General features: G+C 40.5%; 1 protein-coding gene across 7 annotated transcripts in view; it reads left to right on the plus strand.

Moving 5' to 3' along the window:
- Nucleotides 1-20,601, plus strand: part of LOC147030766 (tensin-1-like) — a 434,197-nt gene that overhangs the window by 324,817 nt on the left and 88,779 nt on the right. For all 7 annotated transcript variants that reach the window (XM_085875172.1, XM_085875169.1, XM_085875171.1 and 4 more), the window contains 6 exons: nucleotides 6,083-6,258; nucleotides 6,887-6,971; nucleotides 9,713-9,811; nucleotides 14,430-14,468; nucleotides 17,273-17,375; nucleotides 17,659-19,070. In XM_085875172.1, coding sequence (XP_085731298.1) covers nucleotides 6,083-6,258; nucleotides 6,887-6,971; nucleotides 9,713-9,811; nucleotides 14,430-14,468; nucleotides 17,273-17,375; nucleotides 17,659-19,070 — 1,914 coding nt within the window. The remainder of the gene's footprint in view (nucleotides 1-6,082; nucleotides 6,259-6,886; nucleotides 6,972-9,712; nucleotides 9,812-14,429; nucleotides 14,469-17,272; nucleotides 17,376-17,658; nucleotides 19,071-20,601) is intronic.

Genomic DNA, 20,601 nt, shown 5'->3' on the forward strand with positions numbered 1-20,601 from the left:
CGAGTCTTTTAAAAACGATAAATGTATAAACAGGCGAGCATTGGGTGGCTTTGACACCAACTCTCTGATCACCATGAGAGATGGGGCGAAACTGATATATATGTATATGTATATATGTATATATATATATATATATATATATATATATATATATATATATATATATATATATATATATATATATAATATACACACACACATCACGATATCTCGAAAAGTTGTGGACGGATTCAGATGAAACTTGGTGGACACGTTGGGTGTGTGACGAGTACAAGAAGAATTAATTCAATTTTGGTTAAGATCCAAATCCATTTTTGAGAATTTTTTTAATTATAAAGTGATTCTTCACCATTGAGAGATTGTGCCAAAAACGATATATGGCATGATATTTCAAAATTTTTGGGCCCGATATGTTCTACTGGATCAGGCATTGCGTGACATTGGTATGCGCTCTACCGAGTGCCCTTCTAGTTACATCTGTAATCTCCAGAAGTCCAGCTTGTCACCGTAACTGGATAATGTACTTCTGGATAGGAATGATGGACATTAAACATGTCTCAATATTGAGGATATATTGGTAGTTTGATAATTAGTAAATTTGCCGTCGATGTTTCTACCTCCTCTTTTATGGTCATGATTCCTTTATGCTTTTAGTCCTCTTCCTCTCTCCATGCAACTCCTCCAGCATTCGTGCATTCTTCTGAGAACTCCCTCCTTGTTAACCATGTAGAATCCAGGCTTACTTCTCAACTGCACTCCTTTGTTCCACTTTTCCCCCAATTGTGGTAAAACTCCTTCCTGAGTCATCTCACTCCCACTCTTCCCTCCAGTGCTTGCAGTTCGCAGTGCACCATCATCTTGTGTCAGCTTCCTTCTCTTCTGGTGATCTTTTCTACCCCCAATTAACCGTACACCGAGTCCATATTCCTACTTTGAGATTACTTTATTTCGCTGTATTATTTTCCTCTTCCTATTTGTTCATTTCTTGTTGCGTCTGCCCCACCACCAGTTTGTTTCCCTTCTACCGTCACCTCTCTTCAAAGAGCTTAAGTTATGCATTATGCCAAAAAAAATTAATTATGTAGTACCCCATGGTATTTAGAAAATATAAATATACTTGTTGGAGAAAGGAATACCAATGCCCTTTCGACCTTCTAAACTCTAGTCATGTTCATCGGGTAACCGTCTCATTCTTAACCTTTCAAAATCCAAGGTTCACACTTCCATCATCGTCCTTCCTTTCTCACATCAGTGGAATTTTCTCCTTTTGTAAATGTAATCCATTGTTTTCTCTCTGGTGCTTCAAGATGGAAATTTTACTCCCTAATTCCTGTTTCCTATTCTCACTTGGGAACTGTATTTCATCATTAACCTTTCTTTCCTAACCTCATGGTTCTTTTTCATTCATATCTTCATGACATATCCCAAGCCTTCCTGGTCCCAATTGCCCACATTTCTCTAATTTTCCCTCTATCCTTTAATGTCTTGCTCTTTCATAAGTCACTTGCAATTCTGTATTGAGAAAAGACACAATAACTGAATATCAATTGATGTCGTAACAGGTGTTATTCTGTTTTATTGACGTTATAACGATTCAAATGATTTTTGTCCATTTTAGGAAGTTCAAAACAATTAATATTGTAGCAAAGTCTCTTAATCATTTTGGTATCTCAAAGTATCGAATAATGAAGCATGCATTAACCATCAAGCATACATTAAACGATGGTATATGTTCTATTACATCGCCTTGTAGGTTTCACACACTATGACAGAGACATTATCTTCATCATCATCATCATCATCGTCAGCAACATCAGTTGGCCTTGGCTGGAATAATGGGAAGATTCCTATATAATCTCTTGCTGGTCATAAGACATGACAAAAATCTGAAACAATTGCAGTCACATCATGCGCTAGGTTGTCAATGTATGAGATGCGTTGTCTTCCACGACTACGGAGAACATGTTTTGGATACCATAACTCCAATCCAAGACAGGCTCCTGTTTATTCCGAAAATAATGTCCCACAAGTTTCATTCTTCTTGATCTGATGGTCTCACTTACAGTAAGTGTAGTGTTGGATCATAGAACTCTCCATTGGTTGTATGCGGAGATGAGTGAATGTTTCGGCATTTTCTCTGGAGTCTTGTATCGTTCCTGCTAAGTTTATTTTCTAAGACCTTGATCAGTGTCCATGTGTCTGCGTCATGTTGAAGTACAGATTATATGGTGGCCTTGAACATGATCCTTTTGTTTGACGGTCGATTGAACTCCCATATTTTATTCATTTGGTTTGATGTGGACCAAAGCTAATGCTATTCTTCGATTTGTTTCCTCTGAGCTTCCTCTTATTACAGATCCAAGGTACTTGAAGTTATATTATATCCATGCAGCCTAATATTATAATCCCCATGTCAAGTAGATTCTGTTGGGTTTCAGGATTACACAGGATACACTATACTTCATATGTTATTCCTATCTAACACAATTGCTCACACTGTTCATTGTTGAAAATGCCTTTGAATTCCTAAACTTAAAGATTTATTTTTTTGTATGTCATTTGATTTTAACCACAATTTTTTTGGATGATGTGAATTAGAAGCAGCATTACAATGATAAGGTATTGTTTCCATGAAGAATGAAGAACAAGTCTTGCTCGTAAATGCTAGTGTCGATATTCATCAGCAGACAGGTAGAATTGATGAAATCAACAGGATGATTATTGAGGAACGCTAACCATAACTAATCGTCAACAAAGGAAGACGTGAAATGTTGAAGGCATTAATCCTCTTTTGCTCCGATGAAGGGTTAGCACCCGAAACATCAGCTTCTCCTTGCTCCCCACGGTGGTTAGCATACCTCAATCAATGTCCTGTTGATTTCATCCTTTTTTTCTTTCCATTAATGAGGGTATTACTTTGTAATGTTTGATCTGTCATTTGAAGGAAACAAAAGTCAAGAAGTGCAGAGAGGCATTCAGGGGAAATTCAGAAGTTTTGTGTGAAAGGACGTCAGGAAAGGGTGCATCGTCTCGGAATAGAAACCAGGTATGGTGGACAGAGGAAGTAGCGAAGTTAGTTGGTGAAAAGGAGGTTTGGAAGAGGGAAGAGAAGATCAAGGATAGAGGGAGACAACCGGATTCAGGGTTGCTGCACCTGTACGGGTAAAAGAACAAAGCAGCAAGGAGAGCAGTGGATAAGGCGAGTGATATTGAAAAGGAGGTGTACAACAAGTTGTAAGAGGATGGTGGTAAGATAATTATCTATAAATTCACTCATGACAGGGATGAGGTTAGTAAGGACATGAAAGGGGGGTTGGTGGGGGTGGCGGAGGGGTTGTGATGAAGGATGGAGGCACGGAAGACCAGTGACAAAGAAGCGAGGACATTTTGAAGGTATGGGAAGGCTAATTCAAGGAGTTGTTGAGCCGCAAAGGAAGCAATGATTAGCTGGAGCTTTAATGTTATGTAGAGAGGAAAGTGGAATCGGTTGAGATCACAGAGGAGAATGTGTGGGCAGAATTAAAGTGGATGAAAAAGGGAAGAGCACCAGGCATGAATGAGGTGCAGACAGAGATGCTAATTGCAGCAGGAGAGGTTGGAGTCAGTTGGACGAAGAGGCTTTTGAATGTATGTATGAGAAAGGGTTTGATTCCAGACGATTGGAGGGCAAGGCTAGTTTTGCCGATATGGAAGAGGAAGGGTGATGTTTAAAATCCGGGGAAGTAAAGTACAGAGGCATTACACTCCTCAGTCATGGCATGAAGGTACTGTAGAGGAATCTGTACAGGGGGATAAGGAAGGGTGTGGAGGTGAAGATTGGCGAAGAGCACCACAGGTTTATAAAGGGTAGGAGAACGATGGATGGGATGTTCATGCTGAGACAGCTGGTGGAGAAGAGGTTGGAGGTGCAAGGTGAAATGGCATTGGCATTTTTAACCTGCCAAAGTCCTATTACACTGTCCCGAGAGAGATGGTGATGGCGACACTGAGATGGGAGTGCTGGAAGCAGAATTTAGGTTGGTCGAAGGAATGTACAAGGGAATGAAGGGAAGAGTTTTGGTTGGTCCAAGGATATCGGAGGGCTCAGTGTGAACATCGGTTTGAGGCAGGGAAGCTCTCTCAGTCCACTCATGTTTATCATGGTGAAAGAGCTGTTAAGCAGGAAGGTAAATATGAAAGGTATTCTGGAGAACATGTTGTATGTGGACAATATGGCTGTTATGGTGGAGAGTAAGTGGGACATGCAGGACTGAAGATGAGTATGGAGAAGGCTAAGGTGCTGTGGGTTGGGCGACAGAGAATGTATATGAATATCAGGTAAGAGGGGAAGGAGATTAGACATGGAAATAGGTTTGAATATCTGGGGGAAGGGGGGGGGCAGTGACCAGAGATGCGAGATGCTAGGTTGGAGGCAATGGTGCAGAGGAGGATTCAAGTGGGTGTAGATGAGGGTGGAGGGATTGATGGCAGACAGGAGAATATAAAGGAAATTAAAAGGGAAAGTTCTGGTGTAATGGCTGGCCTTACCTTTACGTTCTAGAGATGGTGGCACTGACGGAAAGACATCAACAGAGGCCGCAGGTCTGGAAGAACAACTGCGTCAGGGGGGGATTGCGAGAGTGAAGAGGGTGGCTAGAAGGAGGATGGTTGAACTGAGGGAGGAGGTTGGTGTGCAGATAAGCTTGACGAAGATATTGGTAAAGAGTGGGCTGGTCACTTGTTGCAGATGGGGGAAGAGAGACTGGCAAAGAGAGTGGATATGTTGAGGGAGCAAGGTAGGAGGAAAGAGGTAGATCGTGGTTGAGATGGGAAGAGTGTGTGAGGACATCAATAAGGTGGAGGTGGTTGTGGACAGTTGGCTGAGGACAGGCAGAAGTGGAGGGGTATTGTGGTCAAGAGTGGGCAGAAGCTTGGTACCATTGGACCTCATCCCTTATAAAGGGAAGATAAGGAGAAGAAGAAAGTGAAGCATCCTCGGACATTTTAATTGAGGAAGGTTTTGTAACTGCCTCTAATGCGGATTTCAATTTGGATTTAGGGGATTCGGACGACTCTGAAATTTCACCCACTAAACTATTCTATGTGATCCAAGTCCTATTGATATACTGCAAAAAGACAGAGAAGGAAAGCTGTTCACAATATGTAAAGAATTTGGAATCACTCAAGAGTTCAGTATCCAATGGAATGATGGTGCAGATTTTTAATGGCGCACATCACAGTGAATGATTACACATGTTCGTCAAGGGAATTCCTAGATGATTCCGAGGAACAGCTGTGAGAATTCTGAAAAACATTTCCGCAGCACTCCTTAAAATACCAGCAGCTTGAGAAAACCCAGGCAGTTTCTGCTTCAACATGCTAAATCGAGTCATCTTGGAATTGCATGCGATTCAGGATGGATTAACCTCACCTCTAAAATTGGCACAAATATACTCCACTCATTAAATTGGAGCATCTGGATATTTTGTCTCATTGCTAATCAGTCTCATGCTCAAATAAGATTGTCTATTCGTGCATTGTTAAGGGCAATCTGTTTATTCTGTGTGCACGAACAGGGAAGGGGGAAGGGAACAGGAGGTTTGGGGATAGGAGGAGAAAGTTGAGTGAGATGGTTAATAATGAGAAAAGGAAGGGAACGAGGGACATAGAGGTAATTGGGAGGAAGAGGAAGACGTTTGAAAAGAGATGGTGAGGACAGAGAAAATAAGGGACATTTCTGTAGTGTGGGGATGTTAAAAAATAAATTGGCCACATTTGCATACTTGAAAAATGATGGCCCCTAAAGCAGAATTATCTCTTTGCAGGCCTCAAAAATTGCAAGATGAGTACTTGATGGGGATTAAAAGTACAATTAAGGGGTGACTTCACCGAGCCTGCTAAGTGCTACACAAACCAAGTATAGCATTTCATATTAATCTTTATCCTCATAGTCACTTCAGGCGGACAAGCTATCCTCAAACAAACAATAACGACCTTGTTATGAAAACTTTCTTTGTAGACCTCATCACATGGGCTTTTAAAATATATATTTTATTGCCTTCTTTCCTTCCTTTTCTGCCAAAATGAATGCTTTGTCAAACAGGTCTCGACACACGACAGCGCACTGCGTTGATTGAATGGGAACGCTCACCATGGAATGCCAGTAACGAGGAAGACAATTCCAGGCCACGAAGTTCCAGTGTTCACTCTCCTGTACGCAGCATTTCACCTGAGGTGGTCAACATTATCGCTGCCAACCCTGGTGGCCGTCCACGGCAGGTTAGCCACAGAAAGGTTACCCAGACACCCAAGGCTGGCTGGCAAACACACTCTCATAATGTAGCTTTTTAAAGTCTGATGTCATTGGCACACAAACTATCGACCCTAAAAGTATTATCTGAAAAACCTTCAACTTTAATATGCAAGGCCAAAGCACAATGTTGTGCCCTGAGGTCTCCCATGAGAGGCTGATGTTCCTTCCCTTGGCAAGTCCTTCACACATTGTGTTATTACTTTGGTTTGTACCTGTCTCAGATATGTTTTTAACCCAGAGTTTGCAATAGGTTAAATTTTATCATGTTGTTGTTTTTATGATACACTCATATCATTGACTAAGACTGGAAATATTAGGTGATTTATTGCACCTTCACATTGAACAAATATTGGCCTCGTTTCATCCGTACCTGAACAAAGTAAAATGAATACTTCAAATTAATAAGGTGCTTTTATCCTTTTCACATTTGATGGTCCTTTCGAAAAATTAATCGTGCGATTCAAACAGCCTTTCAACGGCAAACAAATATCGACATTGAGACCCTATGGTTGACCACATGGTTTTTGATGCAACGGAGGGCTTTTGATGCGATTAAAAGTGCAAAAGGTGACAACATCCTTCGGCCTTCCGCAGAGAGACCTGCACAGCTACAGAGAAGCATTTGATGAGGCAGAACCAGATGGAAACTCTCCCCCACACACGAGTCGTTCTCCCGAGGGTACGTTTCACACGAGTGTGGAAGCCACATTGGTTCTCTCAGCCCATGTATTGAAACATTACTCTTGGTGTTGTTGATGGTTGAATTTAATTCAATTTTCGTGGAGTATGTTGTTGAGGTTGTAACCCAGAATAATTTGTATCGAAAGTTAAAAGCAAAAGCAAACATGGACGAGTACTATTCTTCGATAACAGTTGCACGCATTAATTTTGGAGTTCTTATTCACCTGTTAGTTAATTATTTATCGCATAATATTTTGTTTATAATGCCAAATGTGTTTTGCTATGCTGACTTTATTATTTTTAGTCTCAGCCTTGTGCGAGACTCTCAGTGCGAGACTTGCAATGCGTGTGTGTGTGTGTGTGTGTGTGTGTGTGTGTGTGTGTGTGTGTGTGTGTGTGTGTGTGTGTGTGTGTGTGTGTGCGCGCGCGCGTCTGCATCTATATATTTTCGCTTTAAAAATGTTTATCTCTTCAACCGCCTGTCTGATCGATGCAAACTTTTAAGCATTGGAAGGACGCTCCATGGAGAATATTACATTAATAAATCTGATGTCATAGGCCACATGGTATGGCAGCCACATTGGATTAAAGGAAAAAATTTGGACATCTTTTTCTCCAAAACCGCGAAACGAAAAAAAATGAAACTTGGCATATGTCATTAACTCCCCATAGGGTATGTAGGGTGATACCAATGACGTCATTGGTGAAGTGGTTTTCCAGCCGTAATTGGTTGTGTGTGCATCCACGTCTATATATTTTCGCTTAAATTTTTTTTTTCTCTGCAACCCTTGTCCGATCGATGGAAAACTTTAATTATAGGAGAGAATCCTCATGCAGAATATTTTATTAAAAACTCTGATGTCATAGGTCACATGGTATGGCAGCCATATTGGATTAAAGGAAAAAAATTGGACATCTTTTTCTCCAAAACCGCTCAATGAAATTTTTTTTTAACTTGGCATATGTCATAAACTCCCCACGGGGTACATAGGGTGATAACGATGACATAATCACTGAAGTGGTATTCCAGCCATAATTGGTTGAATCAAAATCATAATCTGAAAAATCTGAAACTTCATATATCTGATCCACCACCCAATGTGAGTGAAGAGTTAAATGTATGATGTCATCGGTCACATTCTCTGGCAGTCATATTGGATTGAAAATTTTTTTTTTTTTAATCTTCTTCTCCGGAACCGCTTAACAGATCAATACAAAACTTCATATATATGATCGACGAGCCAAGGGGAATATTGTTTGAAAATTATTTCGTATTCACCTTCATTGATGCAATTTAGCCTTAATGTGCACAAAAGTGGTTGTTAAATATCCTTATACTTAATATTCGATAAAGCTACAGATAATGGCAATGTATGGGACATAATAGTGTGCATGGATGTTACGGGTATATGAGCCATAATAGCAGTGGGCCCTAATCGGGGTGTGTTCAGTTAATGATGGAATTTTTGTTCAGAATGAGTGTGAGAGGTGAGACTATACATTCTATGAGTGCCGTTCTAGTTCGTGAAGGTGATTTATAATTGCATTGTTGTCAATTCACATTACGTAGAAGAGTAAGTGCTTCAGATAAACTGTCGCTAGAATCTTTGCAAAAAAAAAAATTGGTTAAAGAAGTAAATAAATAGGATTTATAAATATATTTTCTGATCATTTCAGTGACATGTATTAGAAAGTACCATTCCTCAATGAGACTGCAGCAGCAGGTCTGCCAATTGCAGGAGTACAAAGTTATATAACATTTCCAGGTTAGAACTGTCAGACTTGAGAGTGGGTTCAGCAAAGGAGAATGGTCAAGTGACTACTTGGTGCGAAGAAGAATTGCTCCAAAAAGTTAATAAAATTCTTAGAAATGTTCTTTTACATGCAGCAAACCACATCTTTTTTTTTATTACAGTTTGAATTTGGAACAGTAATTTGTGGACACCCTATATTATCCTTTTGGAATCCCTTGCAGTGTTAATTCAAACAACTTTGAATATAATTACTTCTTTAGGTAATAAATATTGTAGCAGATCTAGATTTTTTTTTGAATAACCTTTGCTCTGACAAAGTGTAATTTTCATATTTTCATCAAACTTCAACATTATGATGTCTCCTTTCTCTGGCATGATTATCAAATTGATGGCTATCAGCTTGGTGTGTGTGCCTGCGTGCGTGCGTGCGTGCGTGCGTGCATGCTGTTTTCATTTTTAACCATCTTTTAAGACTTGCACTGTCATTCAATTTGGAATTCATGAATGAGTGATTTATAAAAAAGCAATATTGTTGATGACTAGTTTTTTTGACAATGATCCAAGGCTCACACTGCATGTACATAAATTGCATGCAGGACAGGTATTAGTAGGCAAAAATGTATGTTACTGTGAATTATAAGGACATTGCAATGGGTAAACACACATAATATACAGGTTTTGAAACAGGGTTCAACACCTCATGAGTCATGGGTCAAGATTAGAATGTTAAACAAGCCATCCCAAGAAAGTAGAGTACCAGTCATGAAAATTCCCTTCACTTAATTTTTTATGTAAAAATTCCTGCAATAAATACTTTTTGCCTGTTTGTATGAAATATTTATAGATTTACACATCATGTATTTACCCCACTGTGATATTTACATTCTGAAATTGGTTTATAATTATCCAATAAGAGATACACTCTGATTCAAGTAGAGGAAGGGATATTTAAAAGGTGTGTGTGTGTGTGTTTTTTTTTTTTTAGCTCGATCTCCAGTTGGATTGGCGGAAACCCCATTATCAGCTCTGAAGCTGAAGCCACACAATCTGATGGAGATTCATTTAAGCATGTCATCAGAACATGGTGAGTAAGGGGCAAGGGAAAGAATGGAGAGGATGTAAAGTGTGTCTATACAGTGTGTGCAGTGTTGTTCTCTTCTGGTGTTTTTTACATGCGGAGGCCAAACCCTTTTACTGCTTGAGGTTGGCCAGGTCTTTTTTTCTTTTGCTCAGGATCTTCTGTCCTGGATAAAATGGCTCGTATCATACTGATACAGCCATTTTTACTCTGAGACTGAGCTTTATCTGACACTGTCATTGGAAATATGATGCCAGAAATAAATAAAGAACAAAAAGGCAGCCCTCATTACTTATTTGACATGGTAAAAATTGTCAGCTATGACGTTATTAAGATTACGATTATTAACTCCAACACCAAAGGTGGAAGGAGGTTATGTTTTCACCCCTGTCTATTGGGTGGTCGCTAGACTACCGTTATTCTCAGGTTTTCCGTCTGTCTGTATGTATGTAATGGACAGCTCTGGAGGCCAGAGGAGTCAACCGATTTTGATGAAACTTGACTGGTAGATTCATACCAGGATCTAGTTGTATGCTTTTGAGCACCGTTGCTATGGATGCCATTGTTGCCTAGCAACGGGACTTTGAAATTTTTTTAAAATCCTAAAAAAAACGAAAAATCTAAAGTCAAAAATCGCCTTCCGCGGTTTTATGCGCACTATAATCAACCTCTTTCTCAAAAATTTTCAGCCCGATCCGTCAAAAACTGTATGACTAGTATGCAATTATATAGCGACCACCCATGTCGCCTACCGGCTTGTCTGTCTATCTGTTTGCTTGTGTGCAGGATATCTCAAAAAGTTGTGGATGGATTCAGATGAAATTTGATGGAGAGGTTGGGTGTGTGACAAGGCTGAACTGATTAGATTTTGGTGAATATCCGGATCCGGATCCGACTACTAGAATTTTAAAGTGATTCTTCACCATTGAGAGATCGTGCCAAAAACGATATATAGCACGATATCTCAAAAAGTTGTAGATGGATTTGGACGAAACTTGGTGGACAGGTTGGGTGTGTGACCCCGACAAATTGATTCGATTTTGGTGAAGATCTGAATCCAGATCCGGTTACGAGAATTTTTTTTTATTTCTAAAGTGATTCTTCACCATTGAGAGATTGGGCCAAAAATGATATCGTACTGTATAGCATGATATTTCAAAAATTTATTGTGCCCGATATGTTCTGGTGGATCAGGCATTGTGTGGCGAAGGTATGCGCTCGACCGAGTACACTTCTCTTTATTATTATCCATATAAAACATCTCTGCTCATGTAAGAGAGACAAACGTGGAATATGCTTTTGCTTCTCTCCCAACAATGGTTGTAGGCCCTACGTCTTAATCATGAGGTCAGCAACATCTCCCCTGGACATGTTTTGGGCATTCGACACAGTCTGGTATCGTGCACTGCTTGCCGAGTTTTGTTGCCTGTGGCATACAAGGCAGCCCTTTATACCTGGCTTTGACTTCCACCTCTCGTGCAGTCAGCACATTGCTATGATTTCCTCTCCTCTCCCAGTGGAGGAATCAAAACTGATGGTCATGGATCAAGCTGTTCGAAAACGAATAAAGAACTGACGTCTGCAGCGATAGTGTATTCTGTAACTTTGCTTACAGTTGGAGGGAATCTGTGGTTTGTAGTTAACATGATTAGTTTTTTTTCCATGCTCCTTGAGAATGATGTTAGCTGTCTTCCAGGCACTTCGTATTCTCTTATTGGTCCCATACTGGTTTCACCGGAGGGGACTATAGGTTTGCTCTCCGTCCGTCTTTCCGTCTGTTCATCTGTCCCACGTGTGGTTTTTCAGACTTTTTTCCCATACCCTTTGACATATTCAAGTGAAACTCAATACATGGCTTTATTATGATAAGATGCAGAACAAGTTTAAGTTTTAAGTTGTTTCGTCATTTTTTTCACTGAGTTATGCCCTTTTTAAACTTGGAAAAATCACATATTATACTGCACTTGGGTCAGTGTTCAGCTGCCCTGACTCCACACCACTGCTTTACACCCATTGCGTGGACAGCTGGCCTGACTCCACCCCAATAAAATTATGTTCTGTCTGGAGGACATGGATTGTACAGTATCGCAAAGCAATTCTCGCTCTTGTTACCTCCGCCACCGAATGTGGAAGGAGGTTATGTTTTCACCCCTGTCTGTTTGTGTGCAGTGTATCTCAAAAAGTTGTGGACGGATTCGGATGAAATTTTGTGGAGAGATTGGGTGTATGACAAGGACGATCTGATTATATTTTGGTGAAGCTCTGGATCCGGATCCGATTATTCTTTCAGTGATTCTTCACCGCTGAGAGATTGGGCTAAACTGATATGTAGCACGATATCTCAAAAAGTTGAGGACAGATCCGGCCAAAACTTGGTGGACATGTTGGGTATGTGACAAGGATGAATTGATTCGATTTTGCTGAAGATCTGAATCCGGATTTGGTAACAAGAATTATTTAGTTTTTAAGGTGATTCTTCACCATTGAGAGCTCGGGCCAAAAATGATATCGTACTGTATAGCATGATATTTCACAAATTGTGTATTATGCCCGATATATTCTCATGGATCAGGCATTGTGTGGTGGAGCTATGCGCTCAACCGAGTGCCATTCTAATTATTTTTGTTATTATTTCCAATTTATACACTGCACATCCCACTTGTAGGGAACATAATTTTTTTTCTCAGGTCGATTCCAAAAACAATTTCCAACCTCCCTGAGTAAATATCACAATATTGTGCCTTCCAATTGAAAAACGAAAAATTGTTGCTGTGGGTATATCCTCAAATATTTGTTGTTGTTGTTGTTGTTGTTGTTGTTGTTGTTGTTGTGGGATTTCTGTTGGAGCTCGAACTGGATTTCAGGCTTTGTACCGATGTTCACATCAATGTTGGGGAATGCATCATGGAGAGTTGCATTTGTTTTTTTATTTTGTGTTTGTTTTCACCCAAACAATGACTTTTCACACTAACCATTTATTCCTGACCTTCCAGTATTCACACATGATGTTCGTGTTTTTCCTACACCGTGAAGGGGATGTTCACACTCATTGGATGCTCGGCATTTGAAACCTGATTGGATGTAAAACTGACTGTAGCCCCAATTCAAAAAGGTGATCTGTTTGATCAATTCATGAGCTGAGCCTGATGTTCACATCCATTGGTTAATATTTATTTTACTTTTGCAATATTTGTCTTTTCTTATTGGTGGCATCTGTAATGTCACGTGAGGTTAATGTAAGCACATTTTTCTTCCATGAGGAAACTATAAGCACCTTAGAGACACGCGAGGGTAATATAAGCACATTTTTGTTTTGGGAGACAACTAATGCTTAACATGTGTGTTCTTGGCGAAGTTGTTCCCGTTGCCGTATTTAATCCTTAATTGCAGCTGTGAGAAAGCCTACACGATGCACTAATTGTGTGCAATAAGAAAAGTAAAGATTAATGCTTGCTTACGAGATGTTTAATCTTTATCTAAAGTTATTTTTTGAACTGCTGTGACAGTGAATAACTAATTTTCATGTTGTGAACTCCACCCAATTGCAGTGTTTTGCAAGAATAATAAACAGCTAGGTATTTAATGGTACCTCTGTCGTTATTATTGGCCTCTTTCACAAGCCTTGACTTGTGTTCTTTCAAAAGTAATCCTCACTTAGACTTAGTAAAGCTCTCTGTATGGCATATCCTCGCACATTCCTTTATAAGTGTAATAAAAAAGTATTAAAAAAAAAATATATATATATATATATATATATATATATATATATATATATATATATATATATTGGTGTCCTTGGTCAGTAATGGTTGGCCAATTATCATTTTATATCATCTTGTAATAGTTGTGAATGACACCTGGTCTACATTCGTGTGACTGTGAAACTAATGTAGTTTCACTAATTGCCAATAAAGTGATATATTGATATAATAAAAAGTCCACACTTCCAAACCGAAGGTCATTCTGAGTCGGATCAAGTATTTTCCTGGAGGTTTTGTTTGCTTGAGTTGGATAAACTTCTAAAGGTCCAAAACTTTTTCAAACTGTTCATTGCACTCTTTGCCATTGCTATACTCTTCACGAAGCTTCTCCTTTCCAATTGAGATTTTTTCGAAAAAAAAATAAAAATAAAAGCTCCACTCGGAACTTTTCCGAATCTTTACCTTTTTCAGGATTTTTGTTTTAGAGCATGTGTGGCTGACATCATGGTATGTAGTGGGTGGAGGGAGTGGGGAACAGCCAGTGGTAAACAGCACATGAGATGCATAATTGCCATTAAAGTTTTGTCGTTGAGCAGTATTAAACTCTCAATCGTGTATACATGGGTTTGGGTGAAGTACTGTACGACTCTTATGATGGCCTCCAGAAATATATAAACACTCTGCTATCTTTTTCACTGTATCTGTTCGGTTTTGATGCTGAATGGTGCACGTGGAAAGCTAAAGCTTTACGGGTCATGCAGCTGAAAGGTGTCTCGCTTTGCACCATCCATGATGGGTTTTCCTGAAGTTTGCCTTCTGACCACAAAAGTGTCATCGGATGTTATGCAGCTGCCAGCATCTCCATGCACAAGAGACATAGTAACGCATTAATAATTGTCATCCCTTGTGTGTGCATTGTGCAGGTGATTTAGGAAGTGACAATATGAAGATGACATGTCACGGTGAGTTTTACTGCGTCCTTTGGTCTTGCCATTACCCACAATTAAGGAGATAACTTTGTCCTGCTGGCTAAAGTTATATCCTTTAACCTCTACCTGTCTTTTTGGATTTCATTCAATGCTATGGGACAACGTATGAGAATACCGCTCACACATTATGGCAGTGACTTGTGTTGCTGTGAATTCTGTTGTGGCTCGAACGGGATCTCAGGCTTTGTGCTGATGTTCACTATAAATGTCGGGGAATGCATCATGGCATCTCCTACAATGTGTAGGATGTTTCAAAGCAGGTGTAAATTGGACTTGTAAAAGCACGGAGCAACTCGTTTGACGTGTTATTGCCATGGATTCCCACAGTACACAAACGGATTGCAGAAGTGTTTTGCATTTGTGAGAACAGAGTGCAGTGTTTACAGTTTCCACGAAGAGGCCTGGAATCTATAACTCATCGGAGGAGGAGCTTGGGTGTTGTTGGCTTGAGCCTGTCGTGCTGTTGGGCTGTGCCACCTTTGGTCAGTGCAGAGGCATGTAAGCTTGGAGGCACATGACAAAATCATTGCCTGACAGCTGGTGCACACGTTTAACTGTGAAACAGTACAGCCCTCCGGATACCGTATTCTAGCCTCGATTCGTGAGAAGCAGATTTAAAAAAAAAAACCGTTGCATCATATAACAATACATCGCGACACGAAACATGTTAACATTGTTTTCGAAAACAATAGCAGGTGGAATATGTTGGCTTTCCACATATAGTTACTCGGAGGTTCATGTCACATCCAAAGGCAGAGCCTTGCAAAGTGTAGCGGTGAAGGGGACAGCAAACGAGTATTCGGATCGGATACATTTTCATTGCAGTTCTCATATAAACGATAAACAGCTGCTAATAATGTGTTTGGGCATGTGAATATGTCGGCAATGAGATCCAAAGCAAATCACCGTCGAAAACGTCTCACCTATTTCATAAGCAATCGAGGGTTACAATCCGACTTGATCTGCAGTAATCCAGCCGAAGTCTGCAGGTGCTGAATTCTGGCCTGGATTAGTCGTTAGATAATCTTCACCGAAGGCAATGAGGGCCATCATCTCTTTCCTATTTTTTTTTTTTTTGGTCTTAAGGGGCTCTTAAATCCCCTTTTTTGTCCTTGTCATTCACTCGTCATTGCAAGAAATATTTGATTTGTGGCTTTCTTTATTTTGAAGTCATTCCGGCATTGCAGCCAGTGACCTTCATTCCAATTATTTGGGATGACGACCAATTGCCTTCTTGAGTTGTTTTCCATACCTACCCATGGACGTCTGTGTTCTCGCTAACCATGTATGTGTATGTGTGTGTCTGTGTCCATTTCCATTTCCTGGATATTCACGGTTCAGACACACAGTCTAAAATACTGTAGCTAGCAATGTAACTTTCATATGTAATGACGGTTAATGTCTGTTTATGATTACCCCTGTCTTAGGCCATCCAGTTATTAGGCACGCAAACATGTTTAAATTTTTGACACCCCTTTTCACTCCGATGTGTCAAAGATATCTCCCTTCCATATTCCCTTAATTATTCATCTTATTAGTCTCCTAACAGTTTCACCGGAGGGGACTTTAGGTTTGTTGTCTGCCTGCCCGTCCATCCCACCTGTGATTTTTCATACTTTTTTTCCTATACAATTTAACATATTCAACTGAAACTTGGTAGATGGCTTTATTATGATAAGTTACAGAACAAGTTCGAGTTTCAGGGCGTTTTGTCAATTTTTCAGAGTTGTGCCCTTTTTGGATTTACAAAATATCACATCGGTTGGGGACATGTATTACAAAGCAATTCTCGCTCTTGTTCCAACCTCTTTTCTCTTTTGTTCCCTTTCCAACCACACTTCATACCATACTGTCTCAATTTAAGCTGCCAACCTCCATCCCCACCATATCTTGCCTGCCTCATGTAAGAAACGAGTCTTAAGAGTATTAACTCAATGAAAACAATACATAGGTTGTTTTGATTAAAATAAAGAAGCATCATCGGTTGAGACCTGATGCCTTGGGAATCCATCGCAAGTCCTTTAACTAGCCACCCTTTTCAGGGTGGCATTCCATGCATAGCCCATATATTGTCAGCATGCTAGTACATGAAACAATCTTACCCAGTTTCACACGATTGGAGCTCCTCTTGCATGACTCTCACTCAGTTCTCCGCATATTCTTTGTTGGAAAGCTAGTGAGTAAAAAATAGCAAGGGAAAGTATTAAAGATATCCGTTATAAAAGAGTCATAGTTTTTGTTTATAATAAAAGAAAGACCTGGGCAGACTTTGGACGCGTCACTCATGTTGGATCAAAGAATGACAGTTTACACAATCTTTTCGTGTGCACCATGCTCTACGCAGAGCATCAGTTCTGCCAAAGGAGTTTATTCGGCTCGGAGTTACAATCTTGATCGGGTCACCACTCCGATGCAGGAGACTCGACTGAGAGTGCAGAAATTCGGAATTTGGCAACCATGCTGGTGATAGCTTGTTTACTCTTCGTGAAGGACACCATGGGATCTTTAACGTCTACCAACGAATGCTGGCAGACGGTACGCCCAGTTTTACGTCCATCGCCGGCGCACACATTCATGCCTCACCCTGCCTGCGAAACACCAGGGTGACAGTTTATAGTCGAGTCGGAATTCAAACCAATGCTAAACAACTCAAAGGTGAGTGTACATAACTTTAGGCTATCCTTCTAGTTCTGCTTAAATTATTTTTGTACATTTAATTGATCATTATAGAGTACTGTAATTAATGTCGGATTTGTGGAAAACAATTGTGTGCGCAGAACCGAGAAGCTACGTATCCACCGTAGCCCGGACAGCACAGGTGGGAGTGGGCACTTCCCAACAATCAAGACCATGCATCGAGCAAACAACTGCTGAGCAAAGGTAAAACATGTTCGAACATCTTTACACTGAACATATTCTTTCTTTCTTTTATCACTCCGACATTTTGAAATGACTAGCTTCTTGTCAAGAGTGTTAACCATGTTGCACAACTGTTTGTACAGGTGGGTATAATTGTATACACTTTTAAGAACAATCTCCAACCATAATCTTTAAAAATATTATTTGCAAGGAAACTGCTGTAAACCACTGTTGAGATCTGTAATGCTGCACCTTGAAAGAGCTTTTAATGCACTTGCTAAGCAATTTTAAACGTATGTTTCAGTTATTGTGAACAGAAGTTGAGGCCCGGTGTCTCAGAAACGAGCTGTAGTCAAAGAACGCCGATGGAATTAACCGCTTCTGCACCAGGCTCCACAACTTTGGATGGCTTGGTGTGCAGATCCAGGAGCACGCCATACATCCCTACACCTCAGCATCCTACTTCACAGTACAAAGTTGCTTCAAGATATGAGCTTCCAAATGGAAAACAGACACCCTCTTCAAAGGCCATCAATGTGACGCAACACGGATTGCAACAAGTAAATGGAGGTGTGGATCAGCAAAGCTTAGTATTTGAAAACAGTGAAGGAAAACCTCAAACACAAATGGCATATCCAGGAACTTTCTCCCAAGACAAGGGAAGACAAATGGCCTTGTCCAACAAGGAAAGTCCAGCTTTTTGTGAGCAGCAACCTGGGACCTCTGGTGGGCATGTCGGTTATGCCATGGCACAGCAAGCAAACCACAGTCCTTACCATAAATCGCTCAGCAGAAGCAGCCGATTTAGCAGCCAGCCACCTCAAAGCCAAACGCATAAGGTTGTCGTGAATTCACAATTACCACAATGCCTGACTTATAATGGTACATGCAATGCTGGTGACTCAAGAAACCTGGCAAGAGATTATAGCACTCCAACAGTGATTCCCCATTCCTCTCATAAGCAACATGATTCTGCAACCAACAGTGAGATTATCGTTTTCAATCAGCAGACATCCAACAGCCCAGCTGATGACTTTTCAAGCATTCATTCAAGCCCAATTGGACTTCAACTTTCCACCAGTCCTTGCAATGACTCAACTGCTTTATCAGCCAGGACAGGTAGTCCTCAATCTTCTTACTCCTCTTCTAACCCACCAACTCCTGGTTTTCCATACAGGCCATCCGATGCAACGAGCCAAATGTCGTTGTACAGCATTCTGTCCAATAGTCCTCGCACGATCCACAGGACCTTTGTCTCAATGGCTCCCCCGAGCCCAGTGTCTTCTCACCGCAAGGTTTCTCTTGCCAACAGCAGTCCGACAGTATCGCCTCCGAGTCCATTTAGTGGTCGCTCTTTGCAGGGGAATACTCCACTGGATTTGTCTCATGCACCCCTTTCACGACATGCCAGCGGTGGTCTACTTCTTTCAGGCCCCAATGCTTACAACAGCATTGGTCCTTTGAGCTATACTTTGACACAAGACAGGTCACCACCTCAAGGTCACACTCCACACACGGCACTTAGTGGACAAGCCTCTCTCCCTGGACAGCTGCTGCAAGTATCATACAGTGATGGTGAGTTGGCAAGCTCTAGTAGAGATAGAGGTATGGTGGCGAACTCTGACTGGGCCGCAATCGTGCAACCAGCACTGCCGGAGAAGAGAAATGGATCTATACTCAGCGAGCGCTCAGTCATGGCTTCTCCATCAGCATGTGGTAAGTTCATAAAACTTTTTTGTTTTTAAAAAAATCAACTGTCTGTGTACATGATATGGAACTTGTGCATACCCTGTGAGATTTAAGCCCATAAAACAACTATTAACAAAGATAACTAGACCTAGTCTTGGAGGCTATACACTGTTTTGAGATACACATGTGAGAGATTTAGAGAATTTGTGACTTGTAATGCTCGTTTGTACTTTTAGCAGCGTTGTAGCAGAAAAAAATGAGTTCATTGTATGCAAATGTCGAACAGGTCTTATTAACATTTACAACCCAACTTTCATTTGTGTTAATTACAAGCTGAATAGCACTTCATCCTCTTGATCAGGAAGTTAGGCACAACACGATCCGGGGTTAGTTTCCCCTGTGGGTTGCCACCAGTCGATGCACTGCCTCACCGAGCCCAACTTTTATCCATTATGTATTGGCAAGAAATAAATTGTAGGCAAACTCACCTTTCTTTAAATATTTATATGGCCCGAGGATTTAAAAAAAAACAAAAAAACTTCCACCTTCCAATAAGACAATGGAAAGTTTGCATGTCCGCATTTATTTGAGACCGCAACCGTTCAATATGTTTGCTGCTATTTGGAGAGTATGTGTATACTTTTGAGGTTGTGGAATTAATAATGAACGAAACAAAACCTTTCATTGATCAGTATGTATTATTTTAATTCCCAACCTACAGAGTACCCTTTGTCATTAATTAGAAGGAATAGATTATCTCTATTTCAAGGATTAACTAAGGTACCAACAAATCTATAGGACAAAACAACTTTTACTGATCAGAACACAATGTGACATTGATTTAATTTATCTTACAACTACCACTTTTATTTGAGTTCCCTTACAAGGAATGTCAATGCAAATGACCAATATACTCATCAAGTCTGCACAAAGGTTGCCAAACAATGGTTGTTTGTCCATGCTCTATCCATTGAAATGCAAAGAGTCAAGCCAGGAAGCAGCACATACCATTTTTAAAGCTTTGGTATGACTCAGCCGGGATTCAAACCACTAACCTCCTAAACTTGGAGCGGACAATCTAAGCATTAGAGAGCGACTGTGGTTATAGGTTAAACTTGAATATTGTTAGATAAATGAAGTGGGGAGAGTGAGGCATGGATCCCTTTCCTCATTTGCATGAATGCAGAATATTCTGAATATGCATGCAGATGAATGCAGATCTGAGCAGTGGTAGGTCGACAGCTTCCAATGATATACCATTCACATTTCCTCTAATTTTGGGGGGAATATTTGCAAGAGTTGTCCCTTTGACTCAGCTAACCCGATTGTGGCTAAATCAGTGTTGGTGGTTGTTTCCATATTTGGGTTTCAGAAGATAGAAGGGATCCTCAGGCTCAAAATATCTACCTCCGTTTCAGTGGAGGATCTCGATTCATGGACCCAGCTGTGAAGTTTTGTTTTTCTCAGTTTTGTTGCGAGGGCTCTTTTCAGGATCGTCACCGAGTCTTTGACAACCTGTAACTGGAGTTTGCTTGTGGTAATGTTCCCAGGGATGGTT

Source organism: Eptatretus burgeri, chromosome 3 (genome assembly GCF_056783735.1).
Source record: "Eptatretus burgeri isolate ZD-2024b chromosome 3, Ebu_testis_v1, whole genome shotgun sequence".
NCBI classification, from domain to species: domain Eukaryota; kingdom Metazoa; phylum Chordata; class Myxini; order Myxiniformes; family Myxinidae; genus Eptatretus; species Eptatretus burgeri.